At 45.0% G+C, this 27,184-nt stretch overlaps 1 protein-coding gene across 3 annotated transcripts in view; it reads right to left on the reverse strand.

Moving 5' to 3' along the window:
- The window catches only part of PRKCZ (protein kinase C zeta), a 604,208-nt gene that overhangs the window by 21,487 nt on the left and 555,537 nt on the right, over positions 1-27,184 (reverse strand). For all 3 annotated transcript variants that reach the window (XM_069240998.1, XM_069241001.1, XM_069241000.1), the window contains one exon: positions 7,798-7,913. In XM_069240998.1, coding sequence (XP_069097099.1) covers positions 7,798-7,913 — 116 coding nt within the window. The remainder of the gene's footprint in view (positions 1-7,797; positions 7,914-27,184) is intronic.

Genomic DNA, 27,184 nt, shown 5'->3' on the forward strand with positions numbered 1-27,184 from the left:
GTAGGGATTGAAACTCCAAGTATTCAAGCCCTACTATGGTAGTAGCCCTGGCATAATCAGAGAGGCTATTAATTGCTGCCATAATTTGTCGCCACACTACATGGCACCAAAGGGACAAGTAGATCTTTTTACAGGACAAGTAGATTTGAGAAGCAACCTGTCCCCTGGACAAGTAGATATTTTAATAAATTCCACACCCCTGACAAATTATACAGATTTTAGAATAATCATTAGTTACTAGTCTCCAACACCACACTGAAATACCATGAAAGGGTGAATCAAGAGAAAGTTACACTCACAATTAATTAGTCAATATTGTGAGTGATCCACTAAAATAGTCCAAAGGAATAGGAACAAAATTAGGGGAAAGACGTAGACAATAAGTAGTGGGAGGATAACTAGCCGTGAACTTACAGAATTTGGGACGTTAGCCCGGCATGGGAGAAGGAAGCTGCTAAATTCCAGGAAATGCTGACTGCCAAACGTTATACCATAAACCAGAGTCTCACCAAAACTGTCTGTAAGGAAAGTCAATTTGCAGGAAGCATAGATCCAAGGTAGTATATTGCACGGTCAAAGTTAAAATACATGGATACTGGCTCAGGTATAACCTGTGAAGAAACGTTTCTTATATCAGGATAAGACACAATAGCCGCTAAACTCAATTGGATGCTGGCAACCGTGGCAGCATATTGTTGGTACGAAAGCCTCACCACAGAGTCTGGAAAAAAAGTCAATTGTACAATTAGCGCTCACCCACAGCATTGTGTAACTGGGACAGTGTGAAAGGATCAAAAAGCAAACCTACTTGTGAGGAAAGAATTTCCTCTTTCGGGATGGGCAAGCTGATACAGCAGGACCGGTTTGTATGAGAGGCTTGCAAAGCTGCTCAGATACATCAGATAAAGCGTCCCAGCTGCATGCAAAGCATAGAAATACTAGTGCGTCAATATTTGGAATTTTAAAGAATTATTAATAAGAAAATAATATTCCTGTCAAATAATATTGCTAATGGAAGAGTGTTAGGTACTGATTTAGAAAGACCCAAAAGACCGGCTGATGAGCTTTCTTAACAAAAAGATCACCTATGCACCTTCTGCGTATCAATGAGATTCTAAAGTCGCCCTGAGCAAGAAAAACAGAGGTTGAAGTTAAATCAGATACACGTGGTGACACCATTACTAGTGCAAAATTGTACATGTGGAGATTGCTGGCACCACAGCTACAGAGTAAGTTCTGAGAGACCAGACTAACAACTCTGGCGTTTTGACAAGAAACTGAATTATGCTGTTTTATGTGTTTGCATGAATGCATTATGCTCCTGCAGTATAAAGGCTTGACACAGTGTGTGCCTTGGCCTCCTTGAACTTTTATTGAATTTGACTTTGCTGCTTTAGTACAGTTCATGATTATAAATCGCCTGCCAGTTTTGGCATGCAGCTTACAAAAACCACAAGGCCTGTAGTCTAGGTAAGAGTTAGAGAATCTAATCAAAACACCATAAAGCTTCATGGTTTGCTGCTGTAATAAGGGGCTCTCCCAAGGGGGCAGATAGATTGGAGGACATGTGCCACAGGCCAGATGTTTCAAGTACCACACTCTCCTTGCCCGGTCCTGAGCCACTAGTAAAACTGGAGTGCCCAGTCTTTCTTGATCTTTGTCAGTGCACTCGGCAGTAAAGGCTGACACAGAAAGGGGTACAGGAGTCCTGATCCCCTATGCAGGCAGAAGGCATCTTTGAGGAAGCGCTACCTTGGGAACTTGAATGTGCAAAGGCTTGGGCACTGTACAGTCTCTGCAGTGGTAAATAGGGCAAGCCAGGGATCTCCCCATTGCTGGAAGATGCTCTGCGCAACCAATAAGTTTAACCACTACTCGTGATCTGCTAGGCAACATTGGCTGAGTTAGTCCGCAGTGGTGTTTAAAGATCATGCCAGGTGCTTGGCAACAATGGAGATGCCCTGATCGAGCCACTTCGAGAGGCACAGCACCTTTTGGCACAGGACTCACGATCTCACACTGCCCTGTTACAGTACTACATGCCAGTAATGGTGTCCGTAAGGACCTATATCCGTTCCCCTTTGATGGTTTAGTGCTATGCAAATAGCTCACAATTCCAACAAGTTGATGTGGAGACAAGTCTTCAACAGAACCTGATATCCTCTTCTCCCAGGTGACCTCCCCAATCCAGTAAGAATGAATTCATCATTGGAGTCAGCACTGGGTGGGATCTGCTGCCGATCCAACTCTGGTCAAGCAGCCACTACTGCAAGTCTTTTGCAGTCTCCTTCGACACTTGGACACCCTCTGACAACTCCCTTTGGTGCTGAGCCCCATGAGACTATAGATTCCACTACTGAGCCCACATTTGCCACTTAGCATTACCCACAAGGAGGTGGACTAGAGGTCTGGAAGACTCAGAGCCACTCTCACTGAAATTCAGGTCAAGGGTTGAAACATCAGGATCATCGTGTGAATGTCTTGTACACACTGAGGAGGAGGAGGAAAGGTTCATAAAAACAGTGTGTCCAAGACGGCTCTGATGAAGGAAACCAGTTGTGAAGAGGTGAGGTGTGACTTTGGCACGTTGATGGAAAATCCAAACTATGACAATAGGTCGGTCTTCGTCTGTAGGTGGCTTACAACTGCTTGAGGTGACTCTGCCTTAAGGAACCAGCCATTGAGGTATGGGAATTCCCTTGCCCATCGTCTCCATCCGACACGCAAGGCAGTTGCATGCAAATATTTCCGAAACCAGTCTGGTGCCTGGGGAAGTACACAAGGTGAGGAATCTGTAGTTAGATAGTCTCTGTCAGAAGAGGGAATTATTTGGGTCAAATTTGACTTTGAAATGCTAGCCATAGCTTGCCTTGAAATCACTCAAAGCTTGCCTGAGTAAACCACTAGACTGGTAACTTTACTTTCTACAGTAGTTGTTTTCTTTCTTTCTTCAATTATTTACTAATTAAGACATTTTGTGAAGTACTGCATATTGCCTTTCAGTAACTTCAGTGCACTAACAGGTAGGGAAAGTTAGCTTGATTTTTTTAACAAGAAGTTCGTTTTCAATGTGTGAATGGAAACATGCAAACCTTGCCTCCTGGTCCATGTGAGAGGACTGAACTTTTCCCTCTACGGAGGCTGCCATCACAACGCAGACTGAGTTGCAGGTATCCAGGTGAAAAAGACACTCTTATACTTGGGCGCTCAACATTTACCTTCAAAGATGTGGCAATAACTGTCTCATCAGTGAGCTTCTCCCAGACTTCCTGCACCTGGTAGTAAACAGAGGGTTCCACAGATGCAAAGTCTTTGGTGGGGGATTTACTAAGGATTCTACTCAGTAGTGTTCCCACCACACCCACTTTCCTTCAAGGCTAAGGGTGGTAATCTTTCTGCACCAATTGAGTCCTAAAGCAACATCTGGTACTGTGTCCTTATGCCAACTGTCAGACAGGGGTGATTAAAGATATCAGGCTTCCCACAATGAGTCAACAGGGAAGAGTCTGGGGTGGGCATACCAACACTTTAACCAGTGCAAAGCACAGAGAACGGGTCAGGAGAGGCCTGATCTCCATATTTCTGGTGATGTTGCATCTTTTCCCAAACCTGAGCCATTCAACACGTCTGAAGAATAATTACAACTGAATAAATTATTTTGTATGAATTGATTTATTTCATTATACCGATGACCCAGAACAAGCTTTGTCAAGTACAACAGAAAAGGACTCTTGCTGGCACAGGCAGGAATGGAACACTGTTCTTCTGTAAAAGTAGTTCTTTTGTCTGAAACAAAGGTACTAATAGGGCATATTTCTCAGGTGACAATAAGAATTATACCACAAGATCCCAAACTATCACTAAAATAAACTAGCTCTCAAGCCACATTCACCAATTACTAGAAATTAAATTAAACTGCTTGACATGCTAGCAGCAATTGCCCTTCAGAAAATCACTTAAAGCTGGAAAGCCACCAATTCCCCTATACATCTCTTTGTGGTAGAACTAGATTCGCTAAATTCACGGGACTGAAGTTAAACGTGCAGTCAACATATGGCAAACTTTCTTGAGGCCTATATGGCTGCCTCTACTTGACTCCTTGAACAAGACAACCATATTAAAAAAAATGAACATTTTAGATCATTGCAGACAATAAGAAGTTCAGAAGCCACGATATTAGAGAGCTTCATGCTACAGAATAAGACCCAATGTTGCACTCTTAACAGCAAACAATATCTATATGGATGGATATATACGCATACATTTCCTCTAATGTTTTTCAATTTGTCACACAATACACACATGGCAGACCTATTTGTGGCTTTCTCAAGTCAGGCGTGAAATTATGTGTCCAGGAGTTTAACTAAAATACAGCAAACATTGTTAATGATCCAAGACACAAGGTTCTGGGCCAGGATTATCATCTTGAATTGGCTCAGGAGTAAGTGGTTGCGTGTGTAGAAACTACCCCTGTACAACTTCACTGTCCTAAACAGGTTGCTGCATGTCTGAATCTGAGTCACAAAACTATCAATAAAAAGGAAGGAATCCACCTTGCTTGTCCTACTGGTACAGGCAAGGTTGGGCAGGTACATCAGTGGCAAAGGCTATGGTCAAGGGCAAGGCCAACAAATAAAGATTCTGAATGCCATCCTCATCCTATCAGTTCACCTCTTGCAGCAAGACTGCCTTTGCCAATTTAGAATTGTATGTGCACTCAATTCTGAATTGGAGAAACAAAAGGAGTGTCTCAGTTGAATACAATTATTCTGGTGACATTTTGGGGTGCCTTCCATCACCACGGGTCCAGAGAGGTTTGCTTTGGTAAGACCAAATTCAAAGTGAGCAAGACGTACTTAAACTTATTTTGACCCCTTTTCTAAAACAATGTAAGTGTTATACCCTTTCTGAGTGACTGGATGGTTCGTCCCACTTGATAAATATCATAAATCTGGAAAAAGTGTTCACCTTGATGTAGGGAGGAAGCTCTGGGACAAGTCACGGAAGAGCTGCAGAAGAAAAAGGAAGAATAGCCATCTTCAGCCACAAGCAGGACCAAACTTGCTGTGTCCCTAAGAATTGATGTAAGAAGGGAGTGAACTACCCTGCGTGTGGAGAACCAGATGTACCAGCACACAGAACCAAGGCCAAGTCCTGGTTGCTGCATGGAGGCTCACTGCCTTAAATGTGGAGACCAAAGACTTGTGCCAGCACCACCGCAAGAATACCACTGCCTCGAGTTGCACTTTTTGCAATAATCTGTAATAGGATTGCAGTAAAGTTTGTGAGTATGAGAAGAACTTTCAAAAAAACTATGATGCAATCCACTTTTACAGTCTACCTCAAACACCTATGGCCAACTGTGACATGATAGCGTTGCAGGTGAGTGTCTCATTTCATCCCAGCGGCCTGCACAAGTGTTCCTGCAGGTCCTCATTAAAAGTGCACCAAACTTCACTGTTCCCTCTTGCAGTGAAGGACTATTAGCAGGGTCAAATGAACCCGCATACTCTCCTGCCAGTCCGATCTGTTGGTCCGCTGGCTCCCTAACCATGTATTCACAACATTTATATGCTGTTTTGTTTTACAGGTTCCCCAAATTAGAAGCACTTTAGTTCCCAAAATTAGGGACACACTTTTTGGGGTTTTGAATCCACACATACAAAATTGAAAAATAGGATAAGGCTATGCAAGAAGACTAAAGGGACATATATAAGGGTCCTGTGGGAACACCACTTGACCAAGATGGGCAGCAAAGCATGAAACATGTTGAAAACACAAAGGACCAAAGACTAACTCCTGTTGAATTGGTCCATGTTTTGTTTTTTAAACCTTGCCATACATTATCTTCAGATGATAAAAGCTGATAAAAGCAGTGCATACTGGATATCCATAGGCAATTTTAATTTCTCATTACACCCACTATCGCCACAACCCCACTGGTACAAAGGCAGGAAAAATCTCCACTGAAGACCCCCTTTTATTGAGGGACCTGCTGAGTACTGAACTGCCCTCCCAGTTTAGAGCACGACCCGATAATGAAGCATGCCACATAGGTGGGAAAGGGTCCTTGCATCCTGAAAGGGATGCTTTAGGTAAAGTTTGTAAAACAAGGATAAATAGGAATTATTTTGCTCTTGGTTTTTTATCCTTAATGGGGTAAAAAACTAAATGGTATGAGACATTTTTCTGTAAGCAGTCCACAAAAACATTGAGCAAGTCTAAATGCATTTACTACTGTGTAATTCCACAACATGGCTTTCTCCAATTATCCATTAAACCTTGCACAGGAATGAGGAACAGGAAGCTCAAGGCACTGTTTTCCTTGTGAAGAGTTCTGAGCACTCACAACTTCTCTCCAATCCCTACCTACCCTGGAAACCTCTGGAGATTGGCTCCACCAGAGGAATGGCATAATACCCTTCGAGGGTTGAAAAGGGAAACAAAACAAAAATTTTAGCGGTTTAAAAATATAAAATATTTTCCCGTGAAGGAAAAATAAAAAGTGAAGAAACACAGTTGGGCTGTTTTTCACAAGTTGGAATTCTGTGTGCAGACAATACTGAATTGGTGGAATAGCACTGTGTAAAAATGTCAGAGCACTGCCAGTAACTGTGAAAGTAGTAAATCTTTCACCTAATCGTCAGAGTACTTCTGCATGTGCAGATTTACTTCTTTTCGGTGGATGGGGCCCAGTGTGCACAGGCTACCCCTGCACACCTGGGAGAGGCAGTTAGTGCACATTTCTGTATTGCAGGTAACTTACTGTATATCTAAGGAGAACATTATTTTATCATGCTAATGAACCTGTATTGTGGTTAAAAGTCTACTTTTTATAAAGTCAGTACACTCCCTCTCCCTGAGCAATATAGTCAAGGCTTAACTGTATATAAACATTCTAAACCCAAGAGTAAGAATCACTGCCCATCATCTGTACCCCTGAGATTCAAAGATTAAAAAAGAGTTCTTAACATTCAGCCAACTTGCAGCGGTTCCAGGTACATCAGGCAATGTTTGTTAGCAGAACAGTCTCCGGGCACCACAAGAATGGCTTGGCAAAATGCAAAAAAAGAAACAAAGTGTTTTTTTTGTTTTTGTTTTTACTTGAAGCAATTTCAGTAAAAAGGGGACGTCTCAATGCCCTTCACGTAAATAGAATGTGGGACTGCACAGCTGCTTTCTTTGCAAAGAAACATGCTAACATGCTCTAGCGCCTCCCATTGATGCACTACATAACAAATATATTACAGCGGCAGTATGAAGTAAGGTCACAGAAGTGCACCTTCCGGTGGACTACAAAATGCAATGCAACCCAGGAGGCAGGAGAATGCCTTTCACAAGAGAGCCAAAAGTATGTGCTATAAATGCTAGGACACCCAATCCCTAAAAAACCTAAGTAGTAGTCTGTACCCCATTTTAAAATCGACGTTATCGAATTCACTAATTGGAACACTTCAGTCCTGCTCTAACAATGCTAATAAAATGTATTCAGCAATGCGAACTTCACTGTACCTAGTGATGAATAAAACATCTCAAAACTGTCAAATATATTCAGATATTCATAAATGATGATCAAAAATAGTAGTTAAAATCAAAATTACTATTAAAAAAGGAGGAGGTACAAGAAGATCCCCTTCCACATGTTACAGCCCACCCTAAGCGCTTGGCAACTCTAAACAAATTAATAATTCAGATAGCAATGCCACCCGATTTCATAACAAGCGGTATGATGTGGTGATTTAAGACAAAGGTGACGCTTCCAAATTCTGAATTGACATTTAGAAAAAAAAAACATACTCATCGTCTGGAGTGAGCTGAACGGGTTCGCTGGTGAACTGCGAATCGAAGTTTTCCAAACCATAGTCATCCGTGATCTGCGGCTGGAACGGTGCAACCACCTGCTTCTTCTCCAGCTGGAATAGGAAGGAAGATTTGCTTTACCACAATTCATGGAAGACCATCCAATGAAAACCAGTGTGCTAGAATTAGTCAAGCTCCACATGACAGGGATGTGAAAAGTAGGAAAATGAACTGATATTATATTGTCAGACATGGGAAGTAAAGATGCCGCTGATAATGGACTGATAAAGATCAGAGTGTAATAATGGATCTAACCAAATGTCTACTGAAGAATATACAGAATAAATTGTTCAAGTAAAGATTATATAAGCATGCAAGCAAGATAAAAAAAAATTGAAAATTTGACAAAAATATATTATGGAATGATGCAAAGAATTACTACAGAAAACAACTTGTTCAAATGGTAAAATGACTTGAAATACAACACATTTTTACGAATCTCTATGCGCGTGTGAGCGATGATTTATGCTCATTATCCATCACGATATGTGTGCACAAAGGAGCTCAGATTAAATCTGCTATCAACAGTCTCACTGTTACCACATTCAGTGTATCACAACCAGGAACCATCCTAAATGCAATAAAATGGTTCATCAGACCGACTCTTAGAATCTGCAATCAGCAACTGACTTGCAGGCCATTTAACCACCTCTTTTCATGTGCTTAGATTTTTGGTGTGGAGGGCGAATCCAGGTTCATCTATATCAGGCACACGGTAATAAGCCTGATTTTGTTTTCCATGTTTTTCTAGTGGAAATCCAGAAAAAGAAAAAAGCAAGGCAATGAGGTTTTTCCATCCATGCATGCATCCAGGATCTGGATGAAGCTGCCCATATTTCTCATGATCACCTCAACTCTCCCTGAATTCCAGAAAGAGCTGAAGGCGCACCTTTTTGAAGAGTACATCTTCATGCAGTAACAGTCCACCCTCACTTATCCACACAGAACCACTCCACTCATTACTTGACTAGTTTTGCCTTTGACCGTGTACAGTGCTTTGTTGCCTTTAGGTTAGGTGTGTGCTATACAAATACAACATACATGCATACATCAAAGGAGTCACCCACTACATTATTTCTAATGCATACTATAATGCCTACTATAAGCAGTTCTTACTATGGATGTGCTGTGTCTGTGCAGTTCTCACTTGGTTTACCATGAGCAGAGAATAATTTGCATCTAGTTACCTAGAACTGATGGCTGAGTTGAATTTGTATAGAAAAGGATTGGGACAAAGAGGCTCTCTGATGGAACTTCAGTGTAACTAATTTAAACAGCTGGTTTTCAGAAGCCCCTCTCTCTCTCTCCAATGTAAACCTAAATATTTTTCCGTGAGACGCTGTGCTTAATTTGTGCTTGTTGTTTCCGGTGCTAAGCACCAGCTCTTATTTTTGAGGGCCGGGGCTTATTCTTTGGCCTCAAGCATTTGCTGCGAGCAAAAGACACATATGGGAAAGACGTAGGAAAGGAAAAACGAAAAAGCGTCACAAAGGGAGAAAGCAGAAAGCTGTAAGAGTGAGCTGAAGGGGCAGGGAGTAGCTGTAAATGGATTAAAGAGGCCCACGATGGCTTCAGGATTACACCGCCTCAGTATTCCGTGTTCCGACAATTAATTGCAGCAGCCGAGGGTTTCAAAGAAGAGTTTAGGGCACTGGCACATTTTTATTTACAAATTAAGCACTGGTGAGAGGTGAGCTCCTTACTTGGTGTCAGACCTCACCTGTATGCAGGCTAGCAATTTCTTTCTCCTGACAAATAACTCTCCAACTGCTCCGATTATTCCGAGTCTTACACCTTCAATTGGCCTGGTCTTTCCTCTGTCCTTACAAAGCTTACGTTTCAATTAATACAGCAATTAAACAGAGGTAAGCATTCCTGTACCGTGATGGTAATGTGAGATAAGATTGGTAGCCTATATTTTGTATATGTGGGAGCCTGTGTATATGCGGTCTATGTTTAGACATTAAACCAAGTTGTTAAAAAAAACAAAAAAAAAACATAACGACATGCTTATTCAAATACCAGTCCCCTTTTTCCAGATGCTCACTTTGAAAATCCTGCAGCTCCAGTAGGTCTTCTATTTTCAGCCTGGCTGCATCGCTGTCAATGTCAATTCATGTAACACAACTGTTTGGGATCTAATAGGAAAGCAGCAATCTACACCCCGAAACAGTGGAGGCCCATTGCCCTTAAACACAAGCATTTAAATCACTATTTAGACAGCAAGAAAACGTAAAATCAGGTTACCCTCAAAGGCTGTAGACGGTCTCACTTCCCCTGTACCTATAAGCAAGGACATCCTAACATGGGTAGCACATTATGAAGCAGAATTATGTACTTTAAATCTCCTGATGCGGCCCATCCTCCTGCAGCTAGACACTCCAAATAGAGAAACTGTGGGAGTCACCATACATAGGCACATCACTGTTCTTCACCAAATGGGGGCATGGGGAAATTCAACAACTGTACCAGGGACAAGGAAGCCCCTGGACCAGAGACAAGGGTATAAGGAAAGGCTGTATCATGGTAACACATTCCAGAAACTACAGTAGTCAATACAAAGTTTTAGAAACAGGTAACACTCCTGGAACGTAATCCATAGGCTCATGCTTTATCCACACAGGGGTCCATGTAGACTGACAGAGAGGTAGGAATACAGCAGCTGACGTGGGTTAAGTGGAGGATTTCATGAAGAGAACCCCACTGAGAACCACCAAGCCAAGACAACCCTCTACAGAGTGGATATCCATATGGGTTAATATAGAAGGTCAGAAAAGACATCCAAGCCCACACGCAAGATCGCTGTAGAAATAGCCACACACACCGAAACCATCCAGGTTGTTCATGAATGAATACCTTTGTGGAAAACATAAATCGAGAAAAGCCACTATAACTGACTGAAGTATGCATACAGCGCCAAGAGGCAAAGTACCAGGGAAGGCTGTGCTCAACAAATAACCAGTAACAAGAGAAAGCAAAACAAAGTACAATACACATGCTCTCATCCAGACCTCGAACTGCTTTGTGTACTCCTGCTTGATACTATGCGCATGTGATTCATTCATACACATTAAACAACGCATAAGGGCAATGAAATTATCTACCACTGATTTGTCCCACTTTTAGCTAGCATCGGGTCGCATCTTTACTCATCCGTGTGTTGTCAATACTGAGGGCAACTGATGAGGCCCACCTTGGTGACAAGCAACCCCTCCCGCCCACCCTATTTAATCAAGTGAAATTAATAATCCCGCCTACCTCCTCCCTCAACTCCGTGTTTGCCAGAACACTATGTTCTCAAAAACAGGCGAACCGAAAATAACACGATGAAATGCATTCCCTTCCACGTCACAGGCAGAGATGACACATAAAGCCACTGGAAGATGGCGGGAATACAAATAAGGCTGCATAGAGTCACAATATTGTGCGTAAACTAGTAAAATTACCAATATACATCTTTTAATAGGGAGAATGAGTCAGGTACTCTGAGCACCTGCTCTCAAGCTCCTCCGCCTGTGTTCTGTTTACACTTTAGAGGAAGTGTTTAACTTGTTCCCATGGCGACTACTACAGAGGACATTAAATCCATTAGGCGTTTTCCTGGGAAGTTAAACTGAGCTTTCCTGAGGTGCATCACGTCTCTGAAGTACATCATTTCATAGAAGGGTGCACGATGAGGGACATAATAAGCAAACTCAACAAGTTCAATGCAAGAAGGAACTGCCTTGAAAAAGCGCACACTATTAGGATTACACATTAGTTAAACAGCGCCTTCACTGGTGAACTCCGAAAGAGTTTACACCGGACCCACAGAATTTGGTGGCATATGAAGTCCTTCAGTGTATACTGTATGCGTGACTCCTGCCTTCTCGCATTCTGTGCCAGATCCACTAAGAAGGCAGAAGTTTACTCTCCTGGGTTTCCTCCTATGTTTGGAGTCTATATCTGACTCGCTTTTGGAGTCAACAACGGTTTCCAGAAGAAAGTCTGGGAAGGAGTACTGCTCCTGGGCTTCTGTTTGACATCCACACTAGTTTATACGTGCTTATGCAAACTTGCCAGTGATTTTTTTTTGTTGCAACTTTACAAAAAGGATAAATTTTCGGCTGTGGCGGAAAAAAAATACTTTTCCTATACCCATTTGAATTTTGACTGTGCTTCCTGCCCATTTATAAACCTCCGTTTCCATGGCTAGAATGGGCCTTGGAAAGGTCTGTGACATGGTCCATATTGTGTCTGTCGTCAGTGGCGTAATGAAACATAGAAGGGTGTGGGTGCTGCATACTACATGGACGGCCCGGCCCGGCTCACCACACACCCCAGACTCACGCATGAGCTTTTAGCCAAGAGTACTGTGCTAAGGGGTCCGCTGGATCTCGCCCCCCCCGCCCGCTCCCATCCGCCCTCAACCCGCCCCCCCCCCTACACACACACACACACACACACAGCGAGCGCCTTTGTTACACCACTGTCGTCAGGTCCGAAGAGTGCATGGTGTCATTTCTGCTACCTTTGCGTTTATGCTGTTTAGTCGTGACCCTAACATCTGCACTTTCAGCTCTGTCGGTCGCCTTCACTTGCCATCGTGCTTTTTTTTATTATTGTTTTTATATTTGCGAAGTGGTTTTCAGTTACTTCTTCTCATGGGTGGTAACAGAAAACGCTCACTCGGATTTTGTGTTAAGAAACATTTTTTGTTCGCACCTTCATGGAGTGATGCGATTGGCCAAGGCAGGCCAAAGGCGTAGACTGAGAGCATAAACTACTGTTTGAAAGAATTATTGGGTCCAGTGCAAGTGACCAGCGGACACGTTAAGCAGACAGGGCGAGTGTGTCTGCACGTGGTTGTAAGGTGTGTGGTAGGTCCTAACTGCCCTCATGCTGCTGGCATTGCTTGGTGGCCATTAGCCTCGCCCCTCTTTATGACCTGTCACTCATGCTTACTGTTGGGCGCGTTATTGATATCGATTAATGCCTTCAGCAAAGGGCAATATCTATTAAAAGCTACTCTTAGATTATCGTCATAGACACTGTGAACATTTATTAGAAGCTGTCTACTGCACGGGCCAGGCAATCTGGATGAAAGCAGTTTGAGAAGGATTGGCCATGGGTGTTAGTACAGCGGGTGGCAAAGCGAAGACTCCAGTTCCATAGACAGTAAAAGTACATTCAAGCATATTATTTATCCCTGTATCAAAACTGGGTGGAATAACTCCTAGGCACATCACAAATTCCCTGTGCATAGAGTGCTGACTTTGAGTGCTGACCTGGTCAGTATACTGCTTTGCCTCCCGTGGCTCCACCTTGCAAGTAGAGCCCTTTCCCTGGCTCCTCTGAACTCCTGACAGAAGCACATCACAAATTCCCTGTGCATAGAGTGCTGACTTTGAGTGCTGACCTGGTCAGTATACTGCTTTGCCTCCCGTGGCTCCACCTTGCAAGTAGAGCCCTTTCCCTGGCTCCTCTGAACTCCTGACCTCTGTCAGGAGTTCGAGGCCCTCCTCCACCCGCAGGCTTCTGCCTGCGCCTCATCCCTGGTGTCTAGCGGGAGAGGCTCTGCTTTCCTACTAGGCTACCTTCTGCCTCTCTCCTCCTTTCTCTGCTTTGCTCTCTGCTCTGCTTCACTTCTGTCCCTTTGTGCTCTTTTTGCTTCGTGCTACTCTCTTCCTCGTTTTTCTCTCACTCTGCTCTCTCCCCCCCGCGGCCCACCCCCTTTTTGCACCTGCCCCCTTTTTCGTGCTGTTTTTCACCCCGCTCCCGCCTCCCAGCTGTCCTCTCCGCCCCCCACCTCCCTACTTAATTGCAGCCGCTCAGCGGCTGCCCCAAAGGCAAGCCCGTCTGCGCATGGACCGCGCCCAGCGGCAGAACCTCTAGCTTTCATCCCCCCACTGCTGCCACGCAAGTCTTCTCTACAACGCTGCCAACCTCCACGTCCTCAACACCAGCCGCTCTCCTGCCTACCTTTAAGCCTTCCCACAGACCCCCGCGGACCCTTCTCCTGCCGGAGCTGCACCTTCACCAGCCTCCACGCCAACGACCCACCCACCAAGGCAGGAAGCAACCATCTCCGATGTATCCTCCTCAACACCCGCTCAGTCCACAAGCACGCAGTAGAGCTATGGAATCTACTCAACTCAGCCTTCCCAGACGTCACCCTTCCTGACCGAGACCTGGATGAACCCTTCCTCAGCACCTGACATCGCCATAGCCATCCCGGACGGCTACAAGATCACCCGCAGGGACAGCTCCAACAAACCAGGAGGAGGCATCGCTATCATCCACAAGAACACCCTCAGGATCACGACCAGCACCGAAGACACCCTCAGCACCACCAAACACCTGCACCTCCAGATCCACACTGACCCAAACACCACCCTCCAAGGGACCCTCATCTACAGGCCCCCCGACCCCTGACAGCAGTTCAGCGACTCCATCACTGACGTCATCAGCACGCACACTCTCGCATCCACTGACTACATACTCCTCGGGGACTTAAACTTCCACATCGAGAACACCAACAACAACAACACTGCCACCCTGCAACCTCTCCAACCTCGGCATCAAACAGCTCGTCATGACACAGACCCACTCTGCAGGACACACACTCGACCCCATTTTCTCCGCCAGCAATCACGTCTACTTCAGCCACACCACCGAACTACACTGGACAGATCACTGCTGCATCACTTCTCCTACAAGAAACCCACAACACACCACCACCCACAACGGATCCCACATCGCAGTTGGAACAAGGTCACTGAAGACCAACTTATCGCGACCCTCTCCAGGAACCCACCCATCGACACCACCGACACTGATGCAGCTGCCCGCAACTTCAGGCAATGGGTCGACACCTGCGCCAATACTCTCGCCCCAATCAAGAATCCCTCTGGCAGAAAGGCCTTCTGGTTTACCGCTGACCTCCACGAATCTAAGCAAACCTGCTGAAGACTCGAAAGAAAGTGGCGCCAAGATCAGACTATGTACAACCACACAGCCTTCAAAAACACCATCCGCAGACACCACCAACTCATCCGAGACACCAAGAGAACCGCCTTCAAAGACCAAATCAACAACGCACACAGCCACAAGGAGCTCCTCAACATCGTGAAGGAACTCTCCAACACCAGTGACATCCCACCATCCCAAGACCTCTGCGACTCCCTAGCCTCCTACTTCCACTGCAAGATTGCAGACATCCACAACAGCGTCAGCACCCAGACCCCCCGGCAACAAACCAACACCACAGAGTCACCTCCGACCAACCTCCTGCACTCATGGACCTCGTCAACAACACCACCATTGAAATCATGAACACCATCCACTCCAGCTCTCCATCTGTTCCCTGCCCTCAGCACATCCTCAACAAAGCAAGCTCCGTCATTGCACCCTAACTACGGAGATCATCAACAGTTCCTTTGAGTCCACCACCTTCCCGGAGAGCTGGAAACACGCAGAGATCAACGCCCTCCTCAAAGAACCCAAGACGGACCCAAAGGACCTCAAGAACTACCGGCCTATCTCCCTGCTCCCCTTCCCGGCAAAAGTAATCGAGAAGGCTGTCAACAGACAACTAACCAACTTCCTCAAGGAGAACTGCACCCTGGACCCTTCCCAATCCGGATTCTGCAGCAACCACAGTACCGAAACCGCCCTCATCGCCGCCATGACTACATCAGAATCATACTGGACAACGGCAATACTGCAGCCCTCATCCTCCTGGACCTCTCAGCCGCGTTCGACACCGTCTGCCACCATAACCTACGCTCACGCCTCAGCAATGCAGGAATCCATGACAGAACCCTGGACAGGGTCACCTCCTATCTCACCGGCAGAACCCAGAGGGTCCGCCTCCCCCCATTCCACTCGGAGGCCACTGAAATCATCTGTGGCGTACCCCAGGGTTCGTCCCTCAGCCCGACCCTCTTTAACATCTACATGGCCCGCTCGCTAACATCGCCCAATCCCACAACCTCAGCATCATCTCATACGCCGATGACACCCAGCTGATCTTCTCCCTCACCAAGGACTCTGCCAAGACCAGCCTCCACAAAGGAATGAAGGCCATCACCGAATAGATGAAGAGCAGCTGCCTCTAACTCAATTCCGACAAGATGGAGGTCCTCATCTTTGGCTCCACCCTATCCGCATGGGATGACTCCTAGTGGCCTGCCACTCTCGGAGCTGCTCCGACTCCCAAAGACCATGCCCGCAAGCTAGGATTCATTTTGGACTCCTCATTATCCATGACCCAGCAAGTCAACACAATGTCCTCCTCCTGCTTCAACACCCTCTGCGTGCTCCGAAAGATCTACAAATGGATACCCACCGAAACCAGAAGAACAGTCACCCAAGCCCTCGTAAGCAGCAAACTGGACTATGGCAATGCCCTCTACAAAGGAACTACAGCCAAACTCCAGAAGAGGCTGCAATGCATCCAGAATGCCTCCGCACGCCTCATCCTGGACATCCCACTGCCACATCACAGACCACCTGAGAAACCTGCGCTGGCTCCCAGTCAACAAGAGAATCACCTTCAAACTCCTCACTCACGCTCACAAAGCACTGCACAACACCGGACCAGAATACCTCAACAGACAGCTCTCCTTCTACACCCCGACCTGGCATCTCCGCTCCGCCGCCCTCGCCCTCGCAGAACTACAACCGGCGGTAGATCATTCTCGCACCTTGCCGCCAAAACGTGGAACACTCTTCCCACCCACCTGCGACAGACCAAAGACCTCCTTACCTTCAGAAAACTTCTCAAGACCTGGCTGTTCAAGCAGTAGCAGCACCTCCCCCGCCCCCCACCTCCTCAGCGCCTTGATACCCTCACAGGTGAGTGGTGCGCTTTAGAAATTCCTGATTGATTGATTGATACAAAGAAGAGCTGACCAAGTAAGAGTCGACATTCCAACAGTAAAAATGTCAAAACATTTTTAAAGATTTCGAATGACGTTTGCTCCCGTATTTCGGTGAGATCTCTGCAAAGGACTACTTCAGTTTTTATCTTCTTGAATGACGGAGATTGAGATAGGAGACTGTCAGAACTGCAGAGTTGGCTGTATCTATCTGAGATGACCACTGTGTGAGTGAAATGGCCTGGAGTACCTGGAATGATCACCTTTTGAGGCTTGTGAGCGAGACCATATTGTGCACTGGCACAGGCAGGCACAGAGTGAGCTGCACAGGGGAGATGTAATCAGGCCGCACTGGGGCTTCCAGCACAGGGCTTATTCACTGTTGGAATGTCAAGGCTTGCATCACATTGGTCCTTCAACTGAACTGATTTGAACAAAACAAGCAACATTTCTGGGAGCTATTGCTGCCCCTAGCTGGGAGTCTCCTACGCAAGTCTCCATCGGTCTCCATACTGAACTGCCTTACCCAAGAAATGCTCTCACTTTCTTCACTCTATCACTCATCACGGAAGCCCCTTCGTGCCAGCACAAAGAAAAAACCACACACACACACACAGAGGACACATTTTCCCCTCAATTGACAAAACGAACAATCAGAAGTTCCTTCTGGAGTTGCCTCGATCACATAACCCCAGATCTGAACAGACTTTGAGTGCACTTCTCTTCGCGTTTATGAAAACCTATTGATTATCAGCCATAAGGTGAGACTTTTGTATAGAGATGGTTGTGATAAAAAATACCTGGTCCCATCTATAACACCAATTCGTTTACGCGGTTATTTAGACCTAGGTGTTAACTGTGAAAACAAAAAAACCCTGACATTCCATCAGGTGTGATTTTGCCTCCAATTAATACCTAGATGAAAAAAACAAAAAAACAATGGGAAGTAATGTGAAATTGGATTGTTCACTCGTTTTGCATGGCGGTTAAGTGCCTGAGCAAAACGAGAGCGGCTTGCACCCAGGTCATGATAGATTTAAGTGCATAAATAGCCACATGAGCCTGTCATAAACCAGTTTGTACGTTTTCAAACTGGCCTAAATGACTCATTTTAGAATATATCGAGATTCCACTGTTAAATCAGATTTCACAGCCCCTAAAAGTCTTCAGTGGTCCCACACCATTACCTTAGTGTGAGGATAAAAAATATGTTCTGAGGACCATTCAAGATCTTTAACAGTCAGACACTGTTCTAGGGCCTAAAAATGACTTAAGGAGCCAGGTAAGAGACAGCATAACCACCAATTTAAGCTCCTCAGATTCAAGAAACCTATAGAAAATTATGAGCAGCAGACATACAACCTCTGGCTGGGTTATGCAAGACAATGAAAGTACACAAAAAGGCAGAAACAAGACAACAAGGGATGTTATATTGATTTGTACAGTGCACTAATCATCCGTAAGGGTATCCAGGCACTTGAGCAAAGTGTGCAAGCGTCCCTTAATAATTCAAAGAGCCAGGTCTTCAACTTTTTGCAAACTTAAGTAGCGAGGAGGAGGCCCTGATGTGTTGTGGGACATGCTGGAACCAGGACCAGGGGACTCCAAGGTCCACAACACCCTGCTGAACCCTTGAGGTGCGGCTGTGTACTTCGCACTGTTCAGGTGCTCAGATTGAGGATTTCAAGCCCACAGACGTGTTGGAACCAGGACCTGGTGACTTCAAGGCCGGCAGCACCCGTTTGAGCCACTGAGGAAGGGCCTAGTACTTTGTGAAGGTTGGGCACTCATATAGAGGACTCCAAGCCTGCAGCATGGGATGCGCTGGAATCAGGACCTGGGGGACTTCAAGACCCACAACACCCAACTGCGCACCTGAGGCAGGCTGCATACTTCATGTGGGTTGTGTTAGACCTGACAGTCTTAGGGTGATCACCCCTAACTTTTTGCCTGCCTCCTTCCACTTTTTTTTACATTGTTTTTTCTGGTTTTAGGACTCTGCACACTTTACCACTGCTAACCAGTGCTAAAGTACATATGCTCTCTCCCTTAAGACATGGTCACTTTGGGTCATACCCAATTGGCTTATTTAATTTACTTGTAAGTCCCCAGTAAAGTGTTCCCAGGGCCTGTAGATTAAGTGCAAGTAGTGGGCCTGCAGCACTGATTGTGCCACTCACCTAAGTAGCCCCTTAACCATGCCTCAGGCCTGCCACTGCAAGGCCGGAGTGTGCAGTTTCACTGCCACATCGACTTGGCATTTAAAAGTAGTTGCCAAGCATTAAACTCCATCTTTCTACATATACGTCACCCCTAAGGTAGGCCCTAGGTAACCCATAGGGCAGGGTGCTATGAAGGCAAAAGGCAGGACATATACCTGTGTAGTTATATGTCCTGGTAGTGTAAAACTCCTAAATTTGTTCAACACTGCTGTGAGGCCTGCTCCTTTCATAGGCTAACATTAGGGCTATCCTCATATACTGTTTGAGTGGTTGATTCTGATTTGAAAGGAGTAGCAGGATCATATTTAGTATGGCCTGAATGGTAATACAAAATCCTGCTGACTGAAGTTTGATTTAATATTACTATTTGAGAAATGCCACTTTTAGAAAGTGAGCATTTCTCTGCACTTAAATCCTTCTGTGCCTTACAATCCACATATGGATAGGTTTGTTGACAGCACCCTTGTGCATTTCACTCAGACAACCCCAAACACAGGATGCTCAGTCACACGTGCACACATATGCATACTGAATGGGTATTCCTGGGCTGGGAGGATGGAGGGACTGACACTTATATTTGAAAGGACAGTGGTCTGCCCTCACACACTGGACCGCCAAACCCCCCACTGGGACCCTGGCAGACAGGATGGAAGTGAAAGGGGATCTTGTGCATTTCTAAGCCACTCTTTGAAGTCTCCCCCACTTCAAAAGCACATTTGTGTATTTAAACTGGGTCTCTGACCCTACCAACTCAGACACTTCTTGAAAAGATAGCTACTGGGAAAGGAACTCTGAATCAGAACATGTAACCTGCCAAGAGAAGCTGCTTGGCTGCCCAAAGGACACACATGACTGTTGTCAAGGACTTCTGCCTTGCTGTTGCCCTGCTGCCCTCTGGCTCTGCTGAGAAGTGCTCTCCAAGGGCTTGGATTGAGCTTGCCTCCTGTTTCCTGAAGTCTCAGGGCCAAAAAGACTTCATCTCTACAAAGAACTCGTGTGGCAAAAATCGACGCAGAGCCTGCGGTAAGAAAATCACTGCAACGCCAAACCGGAACGACACAGCCTGGCACCCTGAGTGGAGTTCGACGCAGCACCAGCATTGCGACTGAAACTTCGATGCACTGGATCGACGAATAGCCGAGACGGAACGACACAGCCTGACTTCCTGTGAGAGGAACTGACACAGCACCTGCCGTGCAACAGAAATTTCCCTGCATCGCCCACCGGATCTACGCAGGTCCTGTGACTTTGTCCTGCATACCCAGGATTTCTCTGCCTCGTTCCCGGGGTGTCCAAATATCTCGCAACCCGAAGAGGATCAAAATCTGCACAACGGAAATCGATGCAAAGCCCTTGCTGTGTGGAAAAGCATTGATGCATCATCTGTGTTCGCCCGGAGAAACCGACGCACACCTCCCTATTTTCCACGCATCGCCTCCTCTGCGGTCCCATGCAGATAATTTAGACGCAAACCAGGTACTTTGTGCTTGCAAAAAACACTTATTGCTTTTTAAGAACTAAAGACACTATTTATCATTTCAAAAGTGATATTTCAACTTGTACTTATTGCATCTTGATAGTTTTGACCTTAATCTACTCAGATAAATATTCCATATTTTTCTAAACCTGTGTGGTGTATTTTTGAGGTATTTGCACTGTGTTAATGCATGATTTATTGCACAAATATCAAATTAATTTGATGAAGGAAAGGATTGATAAGGTACAGTGTCAATCTAGGTTCTTGACCCCTTCCATAATGGCTACTGGGTCCTCCAGAGAGCCTTGGTGACTCCACAATAGAAATAGCCCTTCAACTGACATGTTGACCTCATGTTAACTAACAGGGGACCTAGTATTTTTCAAAATCCCTGTGTTTCGAATGACTCCCATTTAGATATTATTGAGACTCATACAGACTCTCCCAATTCTCCTCTGCCTAAAAGGAAAAGAAAGGAAGGGTGCGCAAAAAACAAACAAGAAACCTGGGTGTACACAAAATGAGAGGGAAGAGCACTCTTGACAAACCACTGAGTGAATGCCCATGTTCTATGGTGTCTGGCAGGGTAACTACCTAAACAGGGATCAGAATATTTAGTTTACAATCAACCTTTCAAGCACACTGTGACTATTTAAGAAACTGGAAAATGTGTTACAGAGTTTCTGCCTGGACATTCAGGACCGCTTGAATACAATTGAGGACAAATAACAGTCTGAGATCCTGAATACAGTGTCATTGTGGTAACATTTCCACTACCAAAATTGTATATTGAGTTCCAGTTAATCATAATAACCCTTCCAATAATGGTACTATTAAGGCTTCTCACGCAGCAGGAGGTGAGACTTTTGAGTCATGTACCCAGTGTGTAAATAACCTTACTGATTGTGCCATACCCAAGTCTCCCTCTTGTAAAACAAAAACGGTAAACTCAAGTTTTGTAGATAATAATGTACATCTTCATTTATCCAGCTTGTACCGCTTATGTTTTGGTTCTAAGAAACGTTCCTGTGGGCAAGACAGAACAGGAGCCTGATCTAAAAGCAAAAGTGGTTAACTGGTTGAGGGAGAACTCTGGGTGCCCCAATAACTTGTTTAACAAAATTCTCTTAGGAGAGTAAGACAGGTCAGCAATGACCTGGAATTTGGGAAATGGGACTGCGTAGTATTAAAATTTTAAAACCGTAGGCTGGTTAGTATTCTTTTGCATCACCTCAGTAATTTGTTGAATCATTAGAAGGGGATTTCGGCTCTTGTGCTGGAATACTTTTATAAGCTAAACTTGCAGGCTCACTGCAACATTGCTTGTGGGTCAGCTGCGTGAAGGGACACTCCAAGTAGTTTTAGCATTGCGGCAGGGACTTGTTTCTTGGACCTTAACCACTTTGATTGGGTTAAGCCCATATGAGAATATGGGTCGAGCTGGGAGTCAAGAACATTAGGTGATAGTGGTGGCAGAGTCCGTCCCATACAAGCTCATAATATGACTGTCAAGTATAACCTCATGGAGGCCACCATTAGTGGTTCAGGTGCCCCTTCTTGGAATACAGCCACCTTGCGTAATAAGCTTCATAATCCGGCCTGGCTAAATTTCATCTGTAATTTTGGCTTAGTATGTCGTCAAAGGACTTAGATGATTGGGTTTCAAACTTACAGTAACCCAACAATCTCTCCTCCAGCTGGGGGGAGGACTGTAACAGTGTCGGTAAACTATTAGATGTGAAAGTTAGGAAACTACGTTGCTCGCCATGTGATTTTTATATTGCCTCTTGTAAATTTAGTTGGAAGCCAGTTTGTGGTCTGATGAATGTGAAAGGAGACGACATTTCCCAATTTAGGCATAGTCCATTTGGGGAAGCCTTAAACTGGATCCTCGTTAAAAAACATATAATGTTCGCAGTTGACACAAATCTCTTATCTAATCTGCTACCTCCAACATTTCAAGGAAATGGTAAATGCGGTGCAATTGATTTCATCTTGATCTCTGAGGATTTTGATGTATCTACTTCTGACTTTAAAGTTAATGTTGATTGTGCGAGTGACCATATTTCACTTTCCAGGGTATTTGATATGGAAATAGAAAAAGCAATAAACCTAAAAAGTTAGGGGATATAAACTAGTCAGCCAACAAAGGTGTAAGATTGAAATAGAGTAAAATCAACCCAAACAACTTTCTTAAAGAGGTAATCCAGGCGGAAGAGGATGACTCAACTTTGCTCATCTCCTGTGGCTGAACCAGCTTAAGCCAGAAGCAGATGTGTTTCCCTATGTGCAAAAGAGGCCCAAATCTTGTTAGTCAGGAATCCTAAGAAATGCACCCCCAAATAGGCAGATAGTATGACGCAACCTCTTATGCTAATCAGCTTCTTAAAGAGGTGTTTAAAGCCATTTCCAGAGACAAAGAACACGCAAAACTTGCCAGAAGGGCCTATAAAAAGCACTTGGCTGCAGAAAGGACCAGATTAGACCCTTTTTTTAAACTAACCATTATACCACCAAGATAGAATGCCTAATTTTGGCCAATACCTGAACAACTTACTTTTCCAAAGTGTTCACTTCAGATAAACCTTCTAGTAATCGTTCAGCTGAGGATCTTTCAGATACCTCTGACCTGGTATCAGCTGAAGTCCCAAATTTCAAATTAGAGGGCAATTAAAGCTAGTGTTGTGAGTTAAGCCCCAGGCCCTGACAGAACACCAAATGGATGTACTTAAAGGGGACATAGACTTTAGTCACTAGTGTAGGGCAAGCATCAATCAAGGGCCCCATTGCCCCTTTATGGAGGGAAGCTTTTATAGTCCCAAGTTCTTAGAAAGGATAGAGGACACAAACCAGTTGCTACCACCCTATTTTGTTACTGGATTCAACCACCAACACTTTGGGGAGGGTCCCACTTTCTAGGCTTGAGCAGAAACCAATAAAGTTTTATACCCTGTTTAATTTGGCTTCAGAGCAGGCTTAGGCACGGTTGACCAAGGCCTTAATTTATCGCTTTGATGGGGGTAAGATTGGATAGAGTCCTTTTTTTATTCTTATTTTTTTACTTATTTAGGGATACCACTCAACTCTGGTTATAATTGGGGCCATCTTCCTAATATTAGATCACAACAACTTCACAGAGCCACTAAAGCAGTTTTCTGTTTCTCATCCAGTTTGGGCTCCAAGCCAATAAAGGAGTTACCGTGAGCATACAAAATCAGATGCATTCCAGTAGGACTCTATGCTGCTGAAGTATTGGGATACACTAACGTAGATATCCTTCTGAAAAAGAGAACACATTTGTTACCCATCTTCTGTCAATTCTGCATTCTTGCCCTCATTTATCGGGCACACAGAACTAGCCCCAAGTTATATAGATGATGCAGCCCAAATCGTCCCTTTATTATTATGGCTCAAAATCTCATGCACACCTAAAGCAAATTTCTCAAGGTCAGTACTGAAGGATTATCAAGCTCAAGAGAAAATGGGAAGAGATTAGAAAATGGGGGAGCTTTCCTGGTTAACCTTTATCAAGTGGACGTTTGAACAGCGAGGCATTACGGGATGTTTTATTTATCCAGCTTTGATTACGGCTTCGATGAAAGAGTGAGTGAAAATTTTGTATTATGAACACTGCTCAAATGCTCTCGTTTTGAAGGTGCAAGCCTTGAAATCTATTACTAATTACTCCAACTTGATTACCATTGTGGGTATGGAGCCTTATCTTGTACTAACATGTAACTTGCACACAGATTCTACATTACAAGGCAGAGATCAAGCACTGTGCACTTTCTTTTTGCTTTTCCTGTATAGGGTACCTGGTTCAGGTCCCTTCCCAGGGGCCCTATAAAACAAAACATCTAACCAAAGTACAGCTAACTTTATGTGATTTTGCCCTTTGTATAAACCTCTGCTCTCCAGACACTTGCTCCCCATCTTACAGGCTTGGAATGTGAGATACTATTTGACCACCTTGGTCCACTTACAATAGCGTGGCTCGTCTGAAATCTATTATAGAGCCCTGAATTTATTAGAGATGCCTTGGTAGGGCTGTATGACGGAACCATGCATGCCTTTTAAAACGCCATCAATACAACGCATGCGTCTTTACCACGCATGCCTTTGCAACAAAAACGTTTACCATGCATATGCCTTTACCATGAAAACATTGTGGTAGGTATAATCCTACCACACACACACATATATATATATACACGTATACACACACACACACACACACAAACCTTTGCCACCCATACCCACCCTAAACCCCAAAATGCCCTTGCAAACCAAAAATCCATACCCACCCTAAAACCCAGAAATGCCCTTTCCACTCAAAAACCCATACCCACCCTAAACTCTAAAAATGTCCTGCCACCCAAAAACCCACCCCAACCAATCCTACAAATGTCCTTGCCATCCAAACAACCACACCTACCCTAAATCCTAAAAATGCACTTGCCACCCAAAAACCCATACCCACTCTAACTCCTAAAAATGGCTTTGCCACCCAAAAACCCATACCGTGTAAAAAACATAAAAGCAACCTTGCCATCCAAAAACGAATTCCCACCCTAAACCCTAAAACGACCTTTCCACCCAAAAACCCATACCCACCCTAAAACCTAAAAAGGCCCTTGTCACCCAAAAATCCATGCCCACCATAAGAAGGTCATTGCCACTAAAAATCCCATACCCACCCTCAACCCCTACAAATGCTTTTGCTACCCACAAACCCATACATGCAGGTGGCGTCCCATCGGGACTTCTTGTTTCCATGGACTAGTACCTGCGACTTACTGGCATTCAGTTTCAAGCAACTACGCCAGATATATGAGGTGTGGTGTGGATTCTAGTTTCGTCAACCTCCAGGTGGCATTCAGTTTCAAGCAGCTGATTGTCATCCATTCCGCTACCAAGATCATGGAGTTGGTGAAGTTAGTTCTGGTGGTGGGCGTCTTGTGTGTTAGTTAGAGGATGAGTTGGGTATTGTCTGCGTAGGAAATGATGGTGTTGCCTTGAGACCTGATGATGTTGGTGAGTAGCACGGTGTAGATGCTCAACAGGGTCAGCTTGAAGGATGAACCCTGGGGGCTTTGCATGCACGTTTCTTGGCCTCGGATGTGAAGGGTGGCAATGTGACTCATTGGTTTCTCACTGTGAGTAAACAGCAGATCTAGCTGAGTGCCGGCCCTTTTGATACCACAATAGTGTAGCCTCCTGAAAAGTATGTTGCAGGAGATTGTGTCAAAAGCCGTGGAGATGTCAAGCAGGATGAGGACGGCTGTTTCTCCTCGGTCAAGGATGGTCCTGATTTCATCGGTGGCTGGGGTGAGTGTGTTTCTGTGCTGTGATTCCTTCTGAAACCTGATTGAGAGTTGTCCAGTAGCTGGTGATTTGAAAGGTGGTTTGTGAGTTGTTTGTTGATGACCTTTGCAATTACTTTAGCTTGGTAGGAAAGCATGGAGATAGGTCAGAAGTTGGCCAACTGGCTTTCTTAAGGAAAGTGTTAACGCTGTGTGTTTCAAGGCTTCTGGAAAGGTGGAAGAGATGATGGAGGTGTTCATGATGTTGGTGAGAGCTGTGCTGAATGGTGATGTACTGAGGTTATAGATGTGAGGGGCAAAGGTCCGTTGGGGCCCCAAGCTGGATGGTCCACCTGACTGCAGCTGTTTCTTCACTGGTGAAGGACTTCTTTCTGATCAAGTTGTCGTGATGGGCAGGTTAGTAATGAGCTGCTGGAATCTAATTGGGGTGTGAGGTTGCTGTAAATGTCAGTGATTTTGCTGTAAATTGAATAGGTTGTCACAGAGTTCTATTGGTAGGGTTGTGGTATGGGGATATTGTAGGAAAGTACCATCTTGCCTGGCATGTTACCCCCATATTTCACTGTATATGTGTTGTTTTAGTGTATGTGTCACTGGGACCCTGCCAGCCAGGGCCCCAGTGCTCATAAGTGTGCCTTGTATGTGTTCCCTGTGTGATGACTAACTGAGGCACTGCTAACCAGAACCTCAGTGGTTATGCTCTCTCTTTACTTTCCAAATTGTCACTAACAGGCTAGTGACCAATTTCACCAATTCACATTGGCATACTGGAACACCCTTATAATTCCCTAGTATATGGTACAGAGGTACCCAGGGTATTGGGGTTCCAGGAGATCCCTATGGGCTGCAGCATTTCTTTTGCCACACATAGGGAGCTCTGACAATTCTTACACAGGCCTGTCACTGCAGCCTGAGTGAAATAACGTCCATGTTATTTCACAGCCATTTACCACTGCAATTGAGTAACTTATAAGTCACCTATATGTCTAACCTTTACCTGGTAAAGGTTGGGTGCTAAGTTACTTAGTGTGTGGGCACCCTGGCACTAGCCAAGGTGCCCCCACATCGTTCAGGGCAAATTCCCCGGACTTTGTGAGTGCGGGGACACCATTACACGTATGCACTATACATAGGTCACTACCTATGTATAGTGTCACAATGGTAACTCCGAACATGGCCATGTAACATGTTTAAGATCATGGAATTGCTGGCATTGGGGAGACAATTCCATGATCCCCTGAGTCTCTAGCACAGACCCGGGTACTGCCAAACTGCCTTTCCCGGGGTTTCACTGCAGCTGCTGCCAACCCCTCAGACAGGTTTCTGCCCTCCTGGGGTCCAGCCAGGCTTGGCCCAGGAAGGCAGAACAAAGGACTTCCTCAGAGAGAGGGTGTTACACCCTCTCCCTTTGGAAAAAGGTGTCAGGGCTGGGGAGGAGTA

This window comes from Pleurodeles waltl, chromosome 6 (assembly GCF_031143425.1).
Source record: "Pleurodeles waltl isolate 20211129_DDA chromosome 6, aPleWal1.hap1.20221129, whole genome shotgun sequence".
Taxonomy (NCBI): Eukaryota; Metazoa; Chordata; class Amphibia; order Caudata; family Salamandridae; genus Pleurodeles; species Pleurodeles waltl.